This window comes from Clytia hemisphaerica, unplaced genomic scaffold, assembly GCF_902728285.1.
Source record: "Clytia hemisphaerica strain Z4C2 unplaced genomic scaffold, Clytia hemisphaerica genome assembly, whole genome shotgun sequence".
NCBI classification, from domain to species: domain Eukaryota; kingdom Metazoa; phylum Cnidaria; class Hydrozoa; order Leptothecata; family Clytiidae; genus Clytia; species Clytia hemisphaerica.
Window position 1 is genome coordinate 3110355 of NW_027104101.1, and position 23237 is coordinate 3133591.

Consider the following 23237-nt stretch of genomic DNA (forward strand, 5'->3'; position numbering starts at 1 on the left):
AAACCTTTTTTATGAAATCCTACTTCAGCCAACTTTTGAATGTGGTTGTACCCTACTGTTATGCAAAAAATCAAAAAAATCTAATGATAAAATATCGAGAAAATCACAAAAAAACACTAATTTTAGGCATATTTTGGCCCAAATTAGCCCAACAAAATTTTTTCTCGGAAATCGGGCTCCGTCACATTCGAGGGTTTAAGGCTATCTATCTTTGTGCAAAAAACCAGAAAATCCTAATGAGCCAATCATGAGGAAAGCTAATAGCGAACGAACGAACGAACGAACGAACGAACGGACAAAGGTTAATTTATAGGACCTCCACCGGGGTAGGTCCAAAAATTTCGGACACCCCTTTTATCCAGACCCTCCCGTTTATTATATTCTACAAACATTTCGGACCCCCCTTTTATTCGAACCCCTTACTATTCGGGACCTTAAAGTAATGGATTTAATTGATTCTACTTTTGATTTTCTCGATTATTGTGATTTTTGCCCAAAAAATATACCCATACAGTGCACTCCTCTAAAAGAAACCCGCTTACAGTGCATTTCGAGGACCTCAAAAATCCTAAGTACCCTAAAGGGCGGCACATAGGCGGCCGTAGGTTGGACCATATGAGTGCCCTACCCGTGATCTCCCTGTAAGCCAGTCTTGTTATTTCTGTTAATTGAATTATGTAACGCGGAATTATAAATTTTTGGAGATTTGTTACTATGAAATGAAAGGGGACCGCCTAAAATTGTATTCAGTCTAACTGAACCCCCTAGTGGATATTTTCTCTCAGCTATAGGATGTTTTTGTGAAGGTTTCAGTTATCTGGAAATCATCGACTTATTGCGAGTCTAGCACAACTGCAATATCAAGCTGTCAGATTTTAAGCCTGGTTAAAAAGACACTCGATTTATAGGTGACCTTTGCGAAATCGAAGGGCCAGAAATGCAATTGTACGACAAGCAGTTTTAGAGAGCTAGAAGAAAGTTGTTCCACAATGGGCTACAGACGAATGCACAAAACTCTACCAAATAAGGTATCTGCTGTTGATACTAAGGAGCTCTCGATCCTGATGGTGTAGACCTTCGTAGAAGACGGCGTTTGAGAAGAAGACGCTACCATAGTTTAGGTCCAGCTATGTCTAGCATATCGACGGCCATGACAAGTTAAAGCCTTTGGCTTTAGTATCAATGGATGTATTGACGGATACTCCAGAAAATTTGATATGGCTCGAAGTTAGGAAGCTCTCATAAAAAATGCCTGAAGTAATTGCAAAGTAATTTGGAAGCGGTAAAGGAGTTTGGTGTTCCATTAGACTGATAAAGCTGACAATGGGACTGAACACTCATTAATAGAGCCAATTCATACCTTCCTGCGGTTCGCTGATGGTAGGGAAAACGCATTCAATTCTTTCTCTCTCAACTCTCCCCAGAATGAAAGAATCGAGGCTTATTGGTCGATTTTGCAACGTGACAGAATTGGATGGTTGAGGAAGTTTTTAAACGATATTATAGATTTAGATTTATTTTCAAATTTAGATCCTGTTCAAGTTGACTGTATCAGATTTTTCTTCATGAATCTTATTCGTCAATATCTTCAATCTATTCCAAAAGTGGAAACGGTTCTGCCACAGGTAGACCCGATTCTCTTTACTACCTTCCACATCTTCGAGGAAAACAGAATTATTCTGGTCAAGTGGATACTGATGATATACTTTAAGCGTACATATTTTCGCGAACAGAATCTTTCGCGAGGTTGAAAATTCGCGAAATTTACGACTTTTACTTTCGCGAATTTAAGGAAAATAAATAATAACTTTCGCGAATTGGGTGATGAAAATGAAGATTTTCACACGGAAAATAGCTCAAAAGTGACAAATGCTTCTTGATTTCGATTGAAAACTGGTATTATATGACTTCAATGGGGATTTTAAGGCAAACAAATGCCAAAACTAGTACTTTTCATTTTGATTTCGAAGTTTTACAAATTTTCAACTTTTTAAACAATTTTTCACGAGTATAAACTTTCGCGAATCGCCTTTTTCAGAATTTTCAAAGGCAATTACTTTCGCGAAAATTCTCGAAAATCGCGAAAGTTTCTGCTCGCGAAAGTTTGTACGTCTAAAATAGAACAGTTTGCTCAAACAACTAGAATACCAAGAGATTTTTCTCCAGAGTTCGAACAGTTTGAGGTTGGAAACGAAAGTTTACGACACCCAAAGACTGTAGCAGAAGCTATTGACTTATACATTACACTTTTAGATTTAATCCGTTATAGCGATATTTCAAAAATAATTTATTCAAACTACACCTTTAACATGTCATTCGTGTGTCATCCCCCCTGAAAACTACCAGTCTAATCTACACTAATCTATGCTCTCTTAAACTCTTAAGTTTCAATCAGACTTTTGTGTGTCTTTCGTTACAATCGACTTTTGGGTTTGTTTTGTTTCAATCGAACTTTTAGGTGAAGTGGGCTTCGTTTCGATTGAACTTTTAGGGTTAGTTACGTTTTAATCGAACCAAAACTTACTCGAGCGGATTTATTGGAGTCAATTAATCAATCGTAGGTCTATTTAGTCAAAACCCTCAATAGACCAACGTCCGAGATTTAGAAAGGCCTTAAAATGGTTTTTGTAGGGCACCCCTTAGATTGGGGCAAATTTTGATAATATTCTCCTACTAGGATGTAGAATTGACAAAAGATTTTCCTCCGAATCTCCTGTAGTTTTTGAGTGAATCGATTTTAGTTAACGATAGAGTTTTTTAAGGGTCTCCCTTTACTAACGATTTTTTTCGAGGTCTGGAAATCTAATATCTGAGGCTACCAATGGATTCAGCGTGAAAAGTAGAAAAGCGAATAACGCTACTTTATATGTTTCGACCACCTGGTGCCGAGAAATGGCATTTTTAAGGTGAGAAATCGATGTTTTGGGTGTTTTCCGATGACGTCAGCATTTTCTTAGGAGCTTTTTCAGAAAAAAATCATTCTTCACAGCTTGGGTAGCCCTGAATTATCCCAAAATGGCATGGTTTGTTTACTTTAGATGTCTGGATCGCGAGCATATTTTGGTTTTAATATTGAAAATTATCGATATTTCTTTTGCTGAGTTAGCCAGCAGTTTTTCAGCTCAGACATCGATTAGTTAACAAACCAATACCATTTTCAGGGTTCTAGGAAAATTGCCCCCATTAAATTTGACCAACACTGAGATTCTACATTATATATCTATATTCGCTTGCCTTTGACGACGATTAACTTAGCACCTTCAAACGTTATTGCGGCGCCGTTAATAAGCCTGTAGCTGAAATAAAATATTCTCAGCTTTTGCTGGGGTGGTCACCACAAATCTACCATTTTATGGAATAGACCATGAACCAAAATTTTCCGTTCACTTTTCTGACCCCTTAAGGTCTATTATCTCAGATTTATAAAAAAAAGTGTACCCTGGTTAGTTAGGGAATCCTACGTCTTCGATCCTACCTACTGTATTACAATAGAATCTCAGCCCTTGACCAATCAGATATCTATATTTCAAGAAATACCGTTTTCCAGCGATTCTCGGCTGTTCCGGCGATTTTAAGAAAGTTCCGGCCACCAAAATCAGTTTTGTTAACAATTCAATCATGCTTGATGATGGACATTGCTATAAATAATGTTTTGTGTGAAAAAAAAAACAAAGAAATATCAGGAACTATCGATAATTATCATTATTGGTCTTTTAACTTCGAAAATCGGGTTCCGTCTCATAATTTCTTGGTCTCATTTTGGGCATTACCATTTTTTGCATCTTTGTGCCAAAAATCGGGAAAAACTAATGAGCCAATCTCGCGGATTTCTTATACTATGGACGGATGAACGAACATCATTTAATTTATAGGACCTCCAGGTAGGTTCAAAAAGTTGGAAGCTAAGCTATAAAGTAAACAGTAAATCACTCCCAGAAATTTCCTCGTATGTTCAGAATAATACTTTTTTCTTTTTTTGATAAAAACTAGCAAAATGCATGAATAAAAAATTGGCAGCTAGACTATATACAAGAGGTAAACTGCTTCCAGAAATTTCCTCGTATGTTCAGAATAATATATTTTCTTTTTTTTTGATAAAAACTAGCAAAATGTACGGCAAAATGTATGAAATAAAAATCAGAAGCTTTACTATATACAAGAGGTAAATCACTCCCAAAAATCTCCTATGTTCAGAATAATATATCTTTCTTTTTTTGATAAAAACTAGCAAAATGTATGAAATAAAAAATTGGAAGTTTGACTATAAATAAACGGTAAATCATTCCCAGTAACATTTTTGAAAATAATTTTTTGCGCTATATTCTGAGATATCTCACATTACCAAAGGATTAAACAATCTTTTAAGCTTAAACCTAAGATTAACTGAATAGGCACTCCCACAAAATAAAAAAATTGTATCTCAATAGGAAAAATAACCTATCGTTAAGATACAAACCATCCAATACAAACATAAGAAGTCAAATTGAAACGGCCAGTATTGGTTAAAATTTACTATCAACAAAATGTCAAAACGACGAAGGTAGATGTCTTTTTTTCAAATAGTTACACTTTCAAACGGATGTGCTGTAAAAACTAAGACAAATAACATCAAGAGTATTAAAAAAGTTTTAAAAATGATCTCTATCGTTTTAAAGTTCAGTTATTCAGGCCATATCCATTCCCCAGTCAGTTCTAGCAAGAACTCTATAAAGTCAGATCGGTGTCAAAATCAAAACGTCGGGTCGTAATATCAAACCGTCAGATCGTCGGGCCGAACCGTCAGGCCGTAATGTCAAACTGTCAGATCGTCGGGTCGAGCCGTCGGGTCGTAATGTCAAAAGGTCAGGTCGTCGGGTCGAACCGTCGGGTCGTAATGCCAAAAGGTCAGGTCGTAATATCAAAAGGTCGGGTCGTGATGTCGAACGGCCGGGTCGTAGCGTCGAACCAGACTGCCGGGTTAAACTGCCGGGATACAATGCCGGATTATCGGGTTTATCGGGCTTATCAGATTAGTTAAAATCTCGTTCCGCAGAATACTATAAATTAAATTCTTGGAAAATATATCTGGGGCCTTAAAGGGATTCCTATCAGTCTGTTCCTCTAAAGGATCCTGCATTGTAACAATATCAAGATTGAATTCTTTTGCTAACCAATTTATACAGAACTATCTCTTCTCTTGCTTCTTTCAGTTAAATAACAATGTAGTCAATTTAAACACTCAAGAGGAGAAAGAGATTTCTATTTCCTCTCGAAAGTGTGCATATGGATCTGAGAAGTGAAATGAAACTCATCAACAAGACAAGAAAGACTTGTTCATCTCTCGAAAGTGTACATATATGGATCTGAGAAGTTAATGAAACTCATCAAGACAAGAAAGCCTTGTTCAAAGAAGATTTTCATGGTTCGTACTTCAAATTATGGGACATTTTTGTTCATCCAATGACTTGAAAAATCAACTCTGGAGACTGTATTCTACATAACTTCAGAATACTTCGATAGAATCATGGAACGCGGATATTATTTTCTCGATAAAAGCACTGTATCATGAGAATTTGCACAAACCAAATAAAATGAAGTGAAAAGTAACTCTACGATGAATGAAAAACTCTGGTTCTGAGCATCATATTGTACTGATTTGGAATTTTATGAAATAATGTCGAGGAAAGTAGGACACATTGATTTGATTAAATTCAAAATCCTGTGACTATCATTGAAAACTAAGATCAAACCATCGATCAAGGGACTTTGTCTTCTTGTGCTTCTGGCATGGTTCGACTCTGAAGCTACATATCTATGCACCCTTTTTGAAAGTCCTCGTACATGCTATGATTTGGGAACAGCTGAACATATTTTTCACGTACCAGTTTGTTTCCTGATGGATGGACATAGCTGCATTTTTTACAGTGGTATGGATATGCTGCTGTAAGAAGAATAACTGTTTACATTTTATTTACGTTGTTAACTTGAGTGAATGTGGAATATTGTGACTGATGTTGTATGAAGTGACGATAAATACATATAGTGCTAGAGTTGCCTGAAGTGGTCTCCAGTCATGCATGGATAGGCCCCATAGCTCAACTGCAGCCTTCTTCAGGCATAGTAGGTCCCCGCCCCCTTTACCCTTCTTTGGGTAAATTTTTATCTCATATATGATAGTACACGGTATAAGGATTATTTTTTTATTTTACCCTAAAAACGAAATTTTTACTGTACATTGTAGGTAGATGCTCTTATTCATTTTAAGGGACATAGTAGTATTATACCAAAACGTTATTTGGTGAATAAGAAAATTTTAAGATATTAAAAACATTTTCTGCTAAAAAAAGGAAGTATTTTTCACCAACAGTTTTGATAAAATTTTATTTACTGGGCAACTTTTTTCCCTATGAAGTGCTACTGTGTGAAAAATTCTGAGGGCGCTTTAATTGAGAATTTTTTTTTGAATGGAAAGAAATATTTTGGAAGGCAACTTCAAAGAGGAGGTCATATTATTATTATTCAAATACTTTTGCATCACTCTTGATAAAAGTGAAGCCATAAAGAATTTGTAAATACTTTATATAGTTTTCAAAATCCAAATGTATATACAGGAATTTTGTAATGTGATGTTATTTTTTTCAAAAAATGTTTTATGCTTTATTTACTATTTGTTATTTTGTTCATCTGCTCTTGATGAAACACAAAGAACACAGGAAAACAAAAAAGAACTGTTTATATCTTCTCATCTCACAATCTCTTTGTGTATAGAAAAACTCTAATGTAGTATTTACATTTGTGAATCAATTTTGGCATAGCAAAACAGAAAATTTCCTTCATATAAGTATGATACAAGACAGAAGAAATTACACGAAAGATTTTTCATTCCCCTCCCAACTTCGAACTTTTTTATGTCGCAAAGTATTTTTCGGTTTGTTTAGATTACGAAAACGAAAGTGAAAATCCCGTTCGACCAATCAAATTGTAAACTTTTATCGCGCTCGACCAATCAAATTCCAGGCACGTGACCATAATATTTTGATTTGCGTAGTATTGGATTGTGTATATCCCTTTAAGCACAGAAGAGTAACAACAGAGAGAAAGATATTTAGGATTATTCTTAGACTAGAATCTACTCCTGGCCCTGGCGGCTGAACTTTGCTTTCTCTGATAATTTTAAAGCGTCATCCAGTCTATCAATAAGCACTGTGGAGTAGATTTATTCTAAAAACGTCAGAAAAATAAAAAAGCTATGATGTACATCGGGCCTTAAAAAATGATATTTTACAGAACGATGTCAAATATTCCGATAAACCGGCATTGGATCCCGGCGGTCTGGTTCGACGCTTCGATCCGACCGTTCGATATTACGACCCGACCCTTTGATATTACGACCCGACCCTTTGATATTACGACCCGACCCTTTGATATTACGACCCGACCCTTTGATATTACGACCCGACCCTTTGATATTACGACCCGACGGTTCGACCCGACGACCTAACCTTTTGACATTACGACCCGACAGTTCGACCCGACGATCTGACAGTTTGACATTACGGCCCGACGTTTTGATTTTGACACCGATCTGACTTTATAGAACTCTATTAAATTCGTCACGTAAATCCGGGAAGGAAGTATATGCGGCAGATATTTCCAATAACGGAGCACATGTATGAGCAATGGATCTACGTTGTGATCTGGTTGCAAATGCGATGAAAGAAATTTCAATTTTTGAGACAAGTACTACGTCAGCTCCCGTTGTAAAGTAAAGAAAGTTTTTCAAGGCGTTCATTTCCAGATTCATTACATATTCTTTCAAGTAAGAAAACACATCTCGTTCAGCCAAACTTTTAGGTTCATTTTGTAACAGTCTCACTACCTTCATATTGGTTGGCTCCATGGATGAATAAAGATCCTCTACAGCTTTGGCATCTGGCAATTTTTCTTTAAGTGGCGTGAGAGTGTTTTTCCATGTACATACCATAAGATAGGGTTTTTGCACTAACTCTTGTCTAGCTAGCTCCAAAAACACCCCGTAAACATTCATGCACGATACCTTCGTTCTGCATCGATATCTATCCAGAATGTTCTGAAAAAATTCGTCGTCGAATACATTTGATGTTTGGCCCGCTGTCAAAGCACTCGATACCAACCTTTCTTCAGTTTTGCTGATATACTTCAAAAACGCATCTAAAAGCATTTTGTCTGGCAAACTCTCGTCACCAAACAAACAATTGATCACAAAAGCCTTGCATAGAGTGAGTGGAAAATAGCCACAATCTAGAAACCCTTTCACTAAGATTAATCCAATAGTTGTCCATTCTTCGACGAAGTAGTCATGAACAACAAGGGGAACTCTTTGCATGTTGCCTAAAAATCTGGTGTCCAAAATTTCTCTCCAGAATGAAGTGTACCTTCTGCAGTTTCTTCTTTGCCTGTACAATCGATAAGTTTGAATTGGATTTTCGATCTTATGTTTACGTTGGCAAATCCTTGTAACATATCTTCTCGCAATGTGGATCTCCTCAGACGAATTGTCACACTAAAAGCAATGAAATATTTTCTTTAAGATTGTTAAATAAAACAAAACGTGAGTACCTGATAAACGGTGTGTTCAAAATGAACGAGGGGATAAAAAGACAAAAAAAAATTAAAGTCGTCAAATTCAAAAATTTGTTGGTCCATTCGAAAGAGCATGAAAAACTGGTAAAGAAAAAGGTCACAACCTATATCTCTGAAAATGCATATCTCTCTCATATATTAAGGAAATAAAGCATTATGACGTCATAAATGATGACGTCATCGAAAAATGAAAAATTGTCAAAATTCAAAAAATTTTGGCTCAACTTTAATTTTTTGTTGCTATGGTAACCAATGACGTCATTTTCCATGGCAACAGGGGTGTTAGAATTTTGTAACCCAAGACTTTCTTGATCCTTGAGGGGTCAGGGCATCAGATCAAAAGTTAGTTTGCTTGTAACAAATCTGTGCACACGAGAAGCTTTTTTGATACACGAGCCTGCACTAACTGTATACTATTAGCTTATTAGTTGCAAATAAATTTGGTGAGAAAGATGCCTTTGCTTTTTACTATTTCGGAAAATTTTTATAAAACAGCTCCTTCGGCAAGCAAAGGGGGAGGAAAATAGTTTTCTTGCCAGATCGATAGACAGTCAGAAAAGTTCAGATTCTAGCTCCACTAAACTTAAGTTGAAAAAATCATAAAACAAACTTACTCAATGTCTTCAACAAGGTCAATCAAATCAACCACTTGCTCTCCATTTGCTGCATCATCTGTAAAGGAAAATTATCTGTTAAAATGCAAATTTTAAATGAAGATATGATTAACTTTATTCTTGCCCCTGAAACGTAAGGTATATAGAAAACTAGCTGGTGCCTAGCGTCATGCGCCGTTATAGCTGTTAGTAAACACAGAAAAGCTCTGGCGATAGTACCGGGTGACCCACGAAAAAGTTCGGACGTTTCTCGGCGTCTTGAGGCCGAACAAATGTGCCAAAGTGCTTGGAGTTTTATTATTTAGAAAGTAGATATCCTAACTTAAAATCCGAGCCATTACTTTTTAAATTTGACGCACAAGTTCCCTAGTTATGAGCTTTTAAACTCAAAATTCACTTTTCGGAAAGTGTAAAAAATAGGTAAAAAAGGGGTATCAAATTAGGTATTTTTAGACGTTTTTGATATACAGTTTTTGAGAAAATTCCTTGAAAGTGCCAATTTTGATAAAAACTAGTCTTGGTTTAAACAAAAACTACTTTAAAAGGTGTTTTTAATAATTATTAATGTCATAAAACTCGTTAAATAAGTCAATTTATAAGAGATTTTCTAATTGATTGCATTAATTTAATACCTCTTTTTTACGTGTTTTTTACACTTTCCGAAAAGTGAATTTTGAGTTTAAAAGGTCATAAGTAGAGAACTAGTTGGTTAAATTTAAAAAGTGATAGCTCAAATTTTAAGTTAGGATATCTACTTTTTAAATACCAAAATTCCGAGCACTTTGGGACATTTGTTCGGCCTCAAGACGCCGAGAAAGGTCCGAACTTTTTCGTGGGTCACCCGGTATATAACAAGATAAGAATCGAAACCATTGAAAACTGACTTGGAACTTAAGCTCCTGGACGAATATGGCTTTTTAAGAAGTATATTACAACACCCCCTATTTTTGCCTACTTATTTTCAAAAGACATTTATCAGTGCTTATTTTAAAGGGCAAAACCATGTATATCAAGTTACCGTAAACTTCATTATTATTAACCAATTCAGGTGACACCGAACTTTCGTCAACGATTGGGCCTAGAATAAAAAAAAACGGCGGTATAACAATAACAGCTTCATTAGAATTGATATCATTTTTGAAACGTATCCATAATTTTGATGTTACAAAATATTTTGAAAAACTTTCCTTCAGAATTCAACTTTTCTAGCGCCACCCTGCTAAGTAAGGTAAAAAAGAAGACTTTAACAATAATTAAAACCATGTATATCAAGTTACCGTAAACTTCATTATTATTAACCAATTCAGGTGACACCGAACTTTCGTCAACGATTGGGCCTAGAATGAAAAAAAACGGCGGTATAACAATAACAGCTTCATTAGAATTGATGTCATTTTTGAAACGTATCCATAATTTTGATGTTACAAAATATTTTGAAAAACTTTCCTACAGAATTCTCTTTCTAGCGCCAACCCTGCTAAGTAAGGTAAAAATGGTAATTTTGGGCTAAAATTTGCTCCTGAGGGCTATTTTTTAAAAAAAGTGAAAGGTGACGAAAAAAGTTGGTCCCATCATAATTTAGTACTTTACTGACCGGTCCGTAAAAGACACCTCCTTCGGAACTCAGAAACTACTGAAGCTTTTGACTCGAAATTTTCACCAGTTGTAGGTCTTAGTGATCTAAGACAATGTGCAGAATTTTAGTTCGGCCACCTGCGTGGTTGGTATTTTACAGACCAGTCAGTATTTTACCTTGATTGCTAAACTGTCGAATGTGCTAACCACAACTGCAGTATTTTTAAAGTTACTTGTAGGCCCAATTGTAAAATACTTTTAACCTAAGTGAATTCTCACAATGTTCTAATTTTCAAGTCATTACCATTTCTCAATCCTAAGATATGAAAATTTAGGCCAAAATTAGCCTAAAAAGGCCGGTCTGTAAAATACACCTATACATTAAGTGACAAAAAATTGACCCCCAGCCCCAAAATTATATGTTATATGGAGCTACCACACAAAATTTGAGCAAAACAAAATAATATGAATTGTCCATTTGACAAGTCTTTCAAAAATTATCAAAAATTTTTGTTTAGGGAGGCCTATTTGCCCCCTCCCCCAAAGATACACGAAGGCTTAACTCATACCATACCCATAACATAAAACAAAACTGACATCATGCACAATGAAGGCTCAATTTAAATTGCACTCTCTGCTAACAAAAGAAAAATTATCTGACCAGACCTGTTGACTTTATTTTATGTATTTACATATTGAAATTTTCCAAAAATCAAGAAGTGGACTTCTTTCAAGCTAACCCTAAGTGACTAAGTGAAGGTAAAAAGAAGTTTATCAAATTAGGGAGTGGTCATAAAGTATCTACTAGAGGGGGGTGGAGGATTCTAGGGGGGGTTCCAAATTTTTTTTGAGGGTTGGGGGGGGGGGGGTTCCAAAATTTTTTTGAGGGGTTTAGGGGGGGTTCCAAATTTTTTTGGGGAACTCAAGGAAAATGTAGGAAGCCTAATTTCATGGTTTTACGTTTCAAGATTTGAAAAATTTTTCGGCCTCACGGCCGACAACTCATTATTGATTTTATTGGATATGTACATGTCATATAGGCATTATTTGGACATCATCGCCTTGCCCTTTTGGTTTGTAGTATTGAGCTAGGTGAGGGAAGTAGATTAATGGCTCTCACAACTCATCAGAGTGGTTTAAATTTGTCAAAACAAAGTGTCTTTTAGCTAAAATGGTGGTGAAAAACATCGAAATTTTCTCCTGTCGGCTCAAACCATGGTTGCGCCTCCTTAGCCTCTATTAATATTTTCTAAATTACATACATAGGGCTTTGACAAACCCTATAAACTTGTAATAAGGGTTTTATAGAAAAATTTCAAACTCAGAGAATTTTATTTTTCAGACTCCTTTTATTAACAACAGAATAGCTTGTATTTTAGGGTCTCGAGTACCTGATCTTCAAAATTTTCTCCCTTCGGGGCCAACCATGGTGGCCCCTCAGGATATCTTGAGTAATTGAGATGCCTCTGTAATGTTTCATGAAAAATGGCATTCAACATCTCACCATCAGTTTCAAAATAGACTCAGGGAGATTGTGTATCAGTAATTTTCAGGGAAAATAAGCCGTAATTTTCTCCCAAAACTTTGTGAAACTCATTCATAGAAAATGACTCGTTGATTCTTGTCTTATCCCTGTTATACTCAACTTAACAGGGCCAAACTATCTCCATATACAAACAAATGATACTCTTTGTACCGCATCTGTATGAATTCTTTTTCGCGTAAAAATTTTTCTAGTAGGGGGGGGGGGGTGCGAAAAAATATTGGACCTTATGAGGGGGGGTTCGAAAATTTTTTCCAGCTTGGGGGAGGGGGTGCGAAATTTTTTTGGGATTTTTCCAAATATCTTCCACTCCCCCCTAGTAGATACTTTATGTCCACTCCCTTACCGTTAGATCCTGTGACATTTTCAAAAGACTCCTCAAGCATCTGTCTGTTACCACCAATTTCATTCGTTGTTGATGTCGTCTCATCAGAGCCACCTCCTTCAACATTTGAACCTGGATTTTCGTTTTGATTTGAGGGGTAACTTAAAACTAAAACTGGTGTTTCTTGGACGAACTGAGATGTAATGATAAAGTACGTTTTCGACAAATAAACATTGTTTACAGTCTGGTAGTCCTTCAAGGTTTGTTGTAACACAACCAAATTGCCAGCAGAATCAGTCAATGTGAATGAACATTGTGAGTAGTGTTCCCCAAAAAAATTACATCCATTATTTCCAAAAAATAATGTTATGGCTTTTGTTAATAGCGACTCTAGCGTTTCTGTCGATTCCATGTCTAAAAATCTTGGTCCACCACCCTTTTTGAATGAAACTGTGGATGTTTCTTTGTCAGTAGTTCTTTTCCATCTCACATTTACCTTCTTAGGTTTTGGAGAGGGTGCATTATTGTTAGAGTAAGTTTGTCTAATTCTTGCAAGGATATTACTCATTCTAGCTTGCAAGTGCTTTCTTTTGGGTGCTTTCGATTCACCTTGTTGGTCCATAAATTATATCTTAAAATTTTAATTTTAAATAAATTTCAAAAAAGAATTGTTCCAGATCATTTTAACATTATACCAGCAATAAAGGAAATGGAGGCAACCACTATATACACAATAATGACATTTTTCTGACTCTGAAACTTTGATCGGGCTTTGATTCTTATGGGTTGTTTTAAAAGGTGGTGCCATACCATGGGGTACCCCAATGGTGTACCTTATAGTCTACGCTGATTTCTCATTTCCACAGCATGATAATTTACTATCTTCGTAGATAAGCTGACTGTTCAAGCTTTAAATACTCCCCAATCTAGTCTGTAAATCTTTTTCGGGGTAGACCATAATAGGTACACCATTGGGGTACCCCATGGTATGGCACCACCTTTTAAAACAACCCGATCCTTATTAAGTAAGATGGTTTTAACAGTGAAAGTAACCGAATAGCACAAACTTCTATGAAACACTAACTGGTTGTCTCCGTCTCGATGATACAATTTTGTTTATTATTCACAATCCCAGTGTGAGAAAAGTAATTGGAAATCTTCTAAGTCTCCAAGCTTTAGACAACAGAGAGGATAGGTACACATACAAATGTTGTGAGATGGACATATACTACTCACACAGATATTTCTCAGATTCTAGCTCAACTGAAGTTGGGATGATACATTAACAAATCAATACAAAAATTAGCCTGGGAATCCATAGTCCAGGGTCTGGAGCTCAACTATTTTTTGCCTTTGATAATCTGATAGTGGAAAAAATAGAGAGTCCAGTGGAACCCACAAATTATGTAACTGAAACTATTAACTGTCACACCAAATTTGAATTTAAAACCAATCAGAATTCCCTCTTTTTTAAATTTATAACTAAGGTCTTCGCATAATTAGAGGGGCTGACACCATAATTATTCATTCTAAAATGGCAGAAAAAAAACATAAAAGTTTAACATAAACTTTTATTTTATTTTTAAAAAGAGAAGAGAAATCACTATTTTATAAGTGTTTTTTTTCTTTTCTTGTTGTATATAAAACATAATGAACAACAATGTCTTCCTCACTTGTGTTTTCAGATGTAAAAACCAAAAGATTTTGTTCAAAAAGTGTAAAATTAATCACCCAATTTGAAAATAAACAAGCATCTTTTACCACCCACTGATCAGATCTTCGTTCATTTCTACCGTATCTTATCTACCATTTTGCCTTCGACTTCTCGAAGGTTTATTTACATCCCCTTGGTTGTATCAACTAAAGATCTATATCTCAAACAAAATCAAGATATTGAGAGGGTATTTTAAAAAAGCCGTGCGACCACGAAACTCTCTCTATTTTCTTTTTAACACAGGGAATGAGAGAGCATTCTATTCAGTATACTTTCTGCCGTATTAGCGTAGAAATTGCACTCCAACGTAGATAAAAGATAAAGTAGATAATTATAGGAGGACAGCCGTATGAAAAAGAAAGTGAGTATACATATTAGCAACAGCATCGAATATTACTTTTTCTTAATGGCAAAAGGAAAGACTTCCATTATTTTCTCAATGTGATTGGATTGGTTTTCTTCTTTTTAAGATCTTCATTGTAGAATTGCTTCGTAAACTTTTAGATTCTCGGAATAAGATTTTGTTTTGAACGGCAGTTAGTCAAAATCAATAATTAAGCTGTGGTTTTCCTCACTAAGATAAAAACATTATTTAAAGACAAACAATACAGGCATTTTATTTTTAATCAAACAACCACAGATATTGCGCAATTTAGAATTATTTTCAAAAGTTGACGCATGCGTCGACCGAAAACGGTCGAGGGGTTCCCTCTGACGTCCTATCGCAGCGCCATCATTCAAATCAGAAAGCGAAGATAGTATACGGCAGACTTTCTGACTAGGGAATCCAAGCTCAGTAAAATCTGTAAAATCAAAAAAAAAGTTCACTGGCTGGATATCCAGGCTTATACAAAAATAAGATCCCCGATAAGATCTTTAAAAAGATACTACAAAAAATTGTACATGTTGTTGATAAAGAATGGGCCAATAAAGTTTTATGTCTTAAAAAAACAATCCATTTTTGATTTGACTTTGTCACGAAGTTCAAGTATTCATAAAAAAGTATATACAAACCTCCCCCAACCTAACAAACAACAAACGAAACGCACTCAACACACTGTCTATACTCAAACACTGCCAAAAAATTATGAAGCATAAGACAAGTGTGCGCGCACGTGTCTTTTTACGTTCTCTACTTTTCTTTTAAACTTTTCAAAAACGAGTAAGTGAAATATTACATTATGGGAGAGAGAAGTAAACATATCATGGCATGGAAGTAAAAAATATATTACTTCTCTTAATCTTTTTAAAAAACTTTTACTTCTCTGTAAAAAATTTTTTACTTCTCTGCTAGACATTTTTACTTCTCTTCTAGAAATCATTTTTAGAAGTAGCGAAACCTCAGAGCCATCGTAAGTCAGTCATTTTCTTTAACATTCTTTTCCCGTGCGGACGACTGCACGGCATTTCGGACTTCAGGTGTCGAACCGGGTTCTGGGTCTACTTTTTGAAAATTTGTTTAACCCCTTTTTTGTTTCTTTGTATTCGTGTGCGACTTTTTGGTTATGTTTCTATGTTTGTTAGTTTGTTTTGACTGCGGGTCGGTTCAAGTTTATGGAATCTGGGGGAGGCTGAGTGTTGGACGTCCTTATTTCAATAAAATTACGCCTACTGCGGTCTTAAAACTATTAATGAGCTTGACACTAGTAAAGCTTCAGGTCCTGCTAGTATTCCAACCTCTTTCCTAAAACTAATCGCTAACCCTTACGAATTCTAGGAAATCCAAAAGCATTTGACAGGCATTCCAAACACATTCCGTAAAATAAAATCCTTTAACATAGTTCAAATGCATTTCAAAATTAAAGAACACAATTCAAATGCAATTGAAGAATTGAAGAAAAAATGAACTGTGTTTGGATTGTTTAAACTTTTTTCCCTAAAAGTCTAAAAGTATTTCAAAGACAATCCAAGTTCTTTGAACAATGAAATATTTTTGGATTGTTTCAAACACCTTTTCTGAAAGCAGTTCAAATACAATTCAGAATGGATGGTATTTGAAGTATCTACAAAAACTAAAAATAGCAACATTCGAAAATTCAAATACAATCCAATACTGAGCATGCCCAAACTTGTCAGAAATTCGAATTTCAAATCAAAACAAAACATTTCAAAACTTTCAGAGTCAAGGAAGGTTCACTTGAAAGACTGAAAGCTTTAAAAATTATTTTTTTGATTTGAAATGCTCCAGATCATAATTATCATGAGGTTGATTGTGGCTTTTTTAAAGGATGGTTCCCAGCCGGCACAAGATGTTTTAGCGACGTCTCAGTTGAATCTTAATTACATCTTCCAAAGATGCATTCGATAATGCATTTCAAAGATCTCTTAACAACGTCTCCTGAAATCTTGAAATCGCCGAGTTTTCTTTTTTGTTTCTTATCTTATGACGATATGTTTTAAAGACGTCTCCATTGAAGATGTTGATTACGTCACTCATCTCATCTCACAACGAAATGTTTTAAAGACATCTCCGTTGAAGATGTTGATTACGTCACTAGATTCCAAGCTTCTCGTCTTCTGTGAGACGGGTTCGAGACATACCCAAGACCGCGCCATTTTTTTATCGGTACGGGGGCTCTTTTCATGGCGAATCGTCATAATTCGGAGGTAAACTATTTTATTTCGACCCCCCGGAACACAGTATTTTTTTTTTGTCTTCGATCAATTTGTGCGGGAAAATTGGCAGTCTTCGTTTTGCAAACAAGAAGAAAGACATCTCCTTCATCAAGACACTCTCCTTCTTACAAAGATCAAAAACAATATATCAAGAAGTAAGTAATTTATTCACTAATGTTTTTTAGCCCGTGTTCGGCAGTCCTGTGAAGGCTATAGGCTTCATATTTGTTTATAGTCGTTCACTGTTCACAGTTTCAAAAAGAAGAAAAAGAAGGCAGGAGTTTTTCTGGAAAGAATGAAGAGATTTTCGGTTGTATTTTTACCTTTTATTTCTCTTGCTCCCACCAAAACAAAAATAATTAGTGGCTGTTCCATTCTATCTAACACAAAAAGACATCTATTCTATAGCTATTGCATTATTTTTGTCTGCCTTAAACTACTTTATGAATAATAGTCAAACCTGCTGAAAGCCTTTCTGCCACTGTTTTTTATGTGTCTTCTCTTTTTTGTCCTCCCTTCTTGTATAATTGTTTTTTGTTTTTGATTTGGGACAAAAAATATCAAATTGATAATAAGAATAGGAGTATTGTTATTGAGTCTGACATTATTGGATAACAAATCGATTATCACACAATTAGGTAATTGAAAGCATATAACTAGGTAGGCAGACGATATCATCCACCAGGATGCAAGTGAAATTTTCCAATCTGCAGACCTAGACAGGGGTTCAATTATTAATAGTTAGGATTAGAGGTGGGTTGGAGCTTGAAAGTCACATAAGGCCAAAGGCCTTCTTAGGGGCATTCGTACTCCTGAGGCTGAGAGTTAACTTAAGATCCCTTGTAGGGGCACCGAACTGGTAGGGTTGGGAGCTTTCTTGATTAACGTCTGTAAATTGCAAGCTATATACAACTATTTGTGAATGACATCCTTCTGTTGTGTCTCGTTGGCGCAGAAGCGGTTGGCTGGGTATTGGGTTTGTGAACCAAGGTTACTTGCATTTGGTGGTTCCAGCCGAGGTTGGAGACGTATTTCACCGGTACAGGCAAATTTCAGAAAAATACTTGAAACATTTAGAAACACTTGAGAAAGTCTGAAAATCAGGATAGAAGATTAGAAATTAGAAAATAGGGGGTAAATAAGCGAGGATGCATCCTGGTGGATAATATCGTTTGCCAACCATATAACTAACTAGGCGGTCGTAATCGATAAAATCAATCATTGATTTAAATCAATAGATAATCGACATTAATCAATCAATTTAAATCTATAATCGATAACTAAGTAATCGATATTCACAATTTTGTTAACCTCAATTAATTATAATAAATAAAAAAAATAAATAATAGTAAAAAAATATAATCATGTATATAATAAAGGTTTTTATATGACTCTTATTATTTTTATTATTATTTTTTATACCTATGTAGCGAGAATGGGCCTTCGGGCCTGATGTTGTTTAAAAATATATATAGATAGATAGATTATTAGCTATCTATCTAAAAGTCTAATGTGAGTGAGCCGTGGGGGGGCCATTATGGATTTTTTTCCAAGTCTCTTTTTAAATCGAGCTCCGAGCGGGAAAACAGGAGTGTTCTATTTCGAGGCGGAGTACGTTTCTTTTGAGACACGTCACCCGAAAACATGCGTACGGTACTCAATTTTCCTTGCCGATTGGGAAACGTCGCCCGGTTCGGAAGCGTATTTATGATCAGACCATACTGCTTTCTAACAGTCAAAATAAAGATGGCGGCAAAAATAAACAACTGGTTGCTACTGCTCTTTTGCCATTTTTCTTTGGTTTTTATGCTTTAATGAGTTGAATTGATTTGATTTTTGTGTGATTGTTACAAGTAATGGTTGATGATGAAGTTTTATTATTATTCTTTCCTGGATTTGATGCTTCGTTTGGTTTGGCATGAGAGATGCAATCTCTTGTATTCTTGAAAAACAGGACATTTTATCAACTTTCACAACAAACTTATCTCAATTTTGGCCGTATATTTACACAAATTCTAACAAGGACGCAATATTTTTGGATAAATCTGACCATGCTAGGTATATTTGAAAATTAAATACTTGCAACATCAAAAAAGTTTGAACTCACTTTTTTATGATGGTTGTCCAAGTAGATGCACCAAATGGTTGTGGTTGGATAAGAACTGGTTAGCTTTGAAGTAAAAATTTAAACCCGCAGCGGAATTTACTGATTAATGATTGAATTTCTTCCACATGCATTTAAAAAAATGTAGAAAAGTTTTCCAGTCAGGCAAACAAAAAGATGTGTGTTTTCGGAATGTGGGTGAAGAAAAGAAGCTTTCATGCAGCCGGCCAGAAAAAAAATTTATTTGCTTTTTTTGATAACTTAAGTAATAAGATCATTGAAATAGAACTTTAAAGATAACTTTATATACAAACAATATTCGCAGTATGAAGTAAGCCCTGATATGTATCAACTACTAACAAACAAATCTTGATTTACAAGGGGGAATATCTATACACGTTTTTTTTTATAAGAACAAACTATATAAGAACATAAGGCTTCGAGGCCCAAAAATTTAAGAACATTCTAAGGCTTTGGAGACTTAAAAACATGCATTTTCTTAAGAAATTACATCAAAATGCTCAAAAAATGCTAAAAATAAGAACATTTTAAGAACATTTTTAGGCTTCAAATCCAAAAAACTAAGAACATCCGAAGGCTTCGAAAATTTTTGACGTTCTTATAAAAAAAAAACGTGTAACCAAACTACTTTAATAGCTTGAATGCTCCAACTTGAGTTTTTATATGATGAACTATATAGATGAACCCATAGTCTGCGGCCGGGTTATAAAGTTATTTTTTCTTTTGCATTACACTTTTTTTATATAATAACCAGTTTAATTTTTCTAAGCCTCAAATGTTCTTATTTGTTTTTGCACTTTGAGCCTCTAATCATGTTCTTATTAATAGGATGAAGTGAGGTATTTTAGGCATTATACTCATTTTTATTACTTTGACCCCTAAATTGCTTGAAATTGAGTTGTTTCAGGCTCAGCATTGTTCTTAAATTGTTCTTTTTTTTGGCGATTTTGAGGAAACATGAAATATTCGAATTTTCGAGCTACTTTAATTTAAGGTACTATGAGTTTTGTAAAAGTGTTTGCCACGCTATAGAGCAAAAGCATATCAAGGTTTTCTTGACTTTACGTACGCCACCTCTGTTACACTTTGTTGTGATCAAACAAAAATATTAAAGATCAGGAGAAAAAAGATTTTTCTGGTACCGCGGAGATATAGTTATCCATAACAGATAAAGAGGAAGTTTTGATTTTAAACTTGTTTGCAGGGAATTTTAAGGGTCTGTAGTATGACTTGGTGCAAGTTATGATGTTTAACAAACTAATCGAAAATGAATGATGATCAAACTATTAATTTGTGCCTTTGAACAAATTTTTAACAAAATGTTTGTTACAATTGTTTGTTGGTAATTTTTATTTTAGTTTTTCAAATTATTGTATAAATCATTTTTCACGTAAGTAATCCAAAAACAATGATTTCAAGGACTAATCTTACTCATCTTGATTTTTTTTTACAAATAAAATTGTTAGAAGATGTTATTGACATTGCATCAAAAGAATTTCTATAAAATTTCTGTCTGGACATATAATCCAAAATCTTAAAAATTCTCTTTTTAAATTACATACAATACATTTTGTTAGTTTATCATTAAAAAAAAACAAAAAACTGCCATAAACATGATTTTAAAATTAAATTTACCTGCAAGTTTTAGGATCACTTAAAATACTGGGTTGGTATCCAGCGCGGTTAATCTGACCATGAATTTTGGTATTTCAACTCTTATATAAAAATGTTTGCGTTTTTATGCTTCTTTTAGAATGAGTTCGATCGCAAATATTTTTTAAAACGAAATTCAATAAAAATTCAGCTCCTACCTTAAGGAAACTTATTTTGCAAAAACTAATTTTGAAGAAATTTGCATACTGTATTGAGAAAAATTAAGTCCTTCTAAGGTAGTTTTGTCTTTTTGCTGATAATTTCTATAAAATTCTTTAAAATTTAACTCAAACTTCAATTTCACTTTAAAAAGTCACTCTCAAATTGTCTACTCATGATGGCTGGCCAAAATGGCTAGGTTCTTGGAGTCTATACAAAATAACTTGTTCTTGTCAATCAAGTCATGGATTTTAAATTCTATTCTATTTTTTTGACAGAAATCTTCAGTTTTTTATTCATAACACTCTATTTTTCATGATTCCATAGTGTGAGGAGGGCTTTATAAAAAGAACTCTTCAAAAAATGGCAAAACAGGAGAATTGATTTAATCAAAAATAAAATTTTTATCCAACCAATCATTTAACAAAATATTTGGACTTTTCTCTTTGTAAATATCTAATTGCTTTGTGAATACTTTTTGTTTAAAAAATTCAAAATTTTGTCATATTATTTTGATTCAGGCATTCATTTTAAATCTTCATGAGAGATCTCAGAAAAACACTAGCCCTTGCTTGTTTTAATGTGTGTCAAGTGATATAAGATCTCAATGAAAGACATTGAAGTCTGTCTTAAAATTATGTGGACACTATACTGTTTTAACATTTTCTCTACACTCATTTTCCTTTTCATTTTTCTTCAAAACTATCTTTTCAACTGTTTATTATGGCATAAATTGGTGCTGAGAAAATGTTAGGAAAGTAAAGTCTCCATAAAATTTTGAAACAGACTTTAAAAGAATTCAAATTTAGTTGAAGTATCTCTCTATTTCAAAATTCTGCAATTAGAACCAAGTGTGTGATTGTAACCTCGATTCATTTTCCTCTCTTAAAGTTAATGGATGAGTCAAAGAAAAGAAATAAACGAAGGAGAGTACAGAAGTTGGCCGATAAATTATTTGGTGAAGCCTCTCCTAAAGTCTTAGTTACTGAAGCTGCTCCTTTCCAAGTTACTGAAGATGTTCCTATTCAACTTAATGTTTCCCAAGATTTAGACAATATTTATGAACAGTCTGATTTTGGAAGTACTTTCAGCTCTTCAGATGAATCATTTGATACCACTATAGAAGCACTCTCGTCTGAGAATGATGATGATCTTGGCATTCTCTTTTGTGATACAGTATTGGATAAAAATGCACAGTTACAGTCTGACTTAAGAAATGTCGCCACAAAATATAGATTGAGTCGAAGCTGTGTAAACGACTTACTTTCGTCCCTCATTGATTATGGAGTTGAAATACCAAAAGACTCGAGAACACTTCTTAAAACTCAAAGGACTGTTGATGACATAATTCGCAATCCTGGGGAGGAAAGTTCCTACAGATATTTTGGCATTGAAGATAACTTGCAATTATTGTTATCTGAAAACCTTATTGATTTTCCTGAAAATAAATTAAAACTTCTTGTAAACATAGATGGTGTCCCTATTTCAAAGTCATCTAATGCACAACTTTGGCCCATCCTAGGAGCTGTATTTAAATCAAAGTATGTTTTTCCGATTGCTATTTTTTATGGAACTAGTAAACCTTCCTCAGCTGCAGATTTTTTATCAGATTTTGTGGACGAGGTTATCAATTTAAGAAGAAATGGAATCACCTTTCAAGGAACTGTTTTACTGTTTGAGCTTAAAGCACTTATTTGTGATGCACCAGCTAGATCATTTGTGAAATGCACTATTGGTCATGCTGGCTATAATGCGTGTGAGCACTGTGAGGTGAGAGGTGAAAGAAAGGAAAACAGAACTGTGTATGACTCTTTTAATGATGATCCACTTAGGACTGTTGAAAAATTCAATGAATTAGGATATGAGCATCATCAACATGATTTGTCACCACTCATTCCAATAGTTAACTGTATTGATGATTTTCCTTTGGATTACATGCATATGGTACTACTTGGTGTTGTAAAAAGAGCATTGGTTTTTATCTTAAAAGGAGACAAAATTTGCAAAGTATCCCGTCGACAAGCTATTGAGATTTCGAATCGGTTGATCTCTTTACGTAGAAATATCCCTTCCAACTTTAACCGAAAGCCACGCCCTCTAGATGAACTTTGCTACTGGAAAGCTACAGAGTTCCGTCTATTTTTGATTTATCTTGGACCTGTGGTATTGAAAAAGATGGTTTCAAGCAAACTTTACCAACACTTTTTAGCGTTACATGTTGCGTTAACAATTCTGTTACAAGAACATATTGAACTACATCCTGAACTTGTGGTATATGCAAGAGATCTTTTGAAATGGTTTTCTAAAACTTC

General features: G+C 34.7%; 1 protein-coding gene and 1 long non-coding RNA gene across 2 annotated transcripts in view; one reads left to right on the top strand and one right to left on the bottom strand.

The window, feature by feature from the left end:
• LOC136813092 (uncharacterized) overlaps nucleotides 1–5327 on the top strand; it is a 196719-nt gene extending 191392 nt beyond the window's left edge. Inside the window, exon 3 of the long non-coding RNA XR_010847439.1 lies at nucleotides 5190–5327. This is a non-coding gene — a long non-coding RNA (uncharacterized lncRNA). The remainder of the gene's footprint in view (nucleotides 1–5189) is intronic.
• A 2973-nt stretch (nucleotides 5328–8300) lies between these two features.
• Nucleotides 8301–13092, bottom strand: LOC136812922 (uncharacterized). Its single transcript, XM_067069434.1, has 5 exons — nucleotides 12680–13092; nucleotides 10493–10552; nucleotides 10234–10293; nucleotides 9216–9273; nucleotides 8301–8521 (listed from the first exon to the last, which is right to left on the bottom strand). Exons 1-5 carry the CDS (start codon nucleotides 13068–13070, stop codon nucleotides 8350–8352), a joined length of 741 nt encoding a protein of 246 aa, XP_066925535.1. The 5' UTR covers nucleotides 13071–13092; the 3' UTR covers nucleotides 8301–8349.
• Between the last annotated feature and the right edge of the window lie 10145 nt (nucleotides 13093–23237).

What these genes read in the sequence shown, in the direction of transcription:
- LOC136812922 (XM_067069434.1), bottom strand. Translation starts at nt 13,070, where the DNA reads ATGGAATCGACAGAAACGCTAGAGTCGCTATTAACAAAAGCCATAACA. An exon ending in TAATAATAATGAAGTTTACG is followed by an intron (nt 10,294 to 10,492) that starts GTAACTTGATAT and finishes TTTTTATTCTAG; the next exon opens with GCCCAATCGTTGACGAAAGT. An exon ending in TAATAATAATGAAGTTTACG is followed by an intron (nt 9,274 to 10,233) that starts GTAACTTGATAT and finishes TTTCCTTTACAG; the next exon opens with ATGATGCAGCAAATGGAGAG.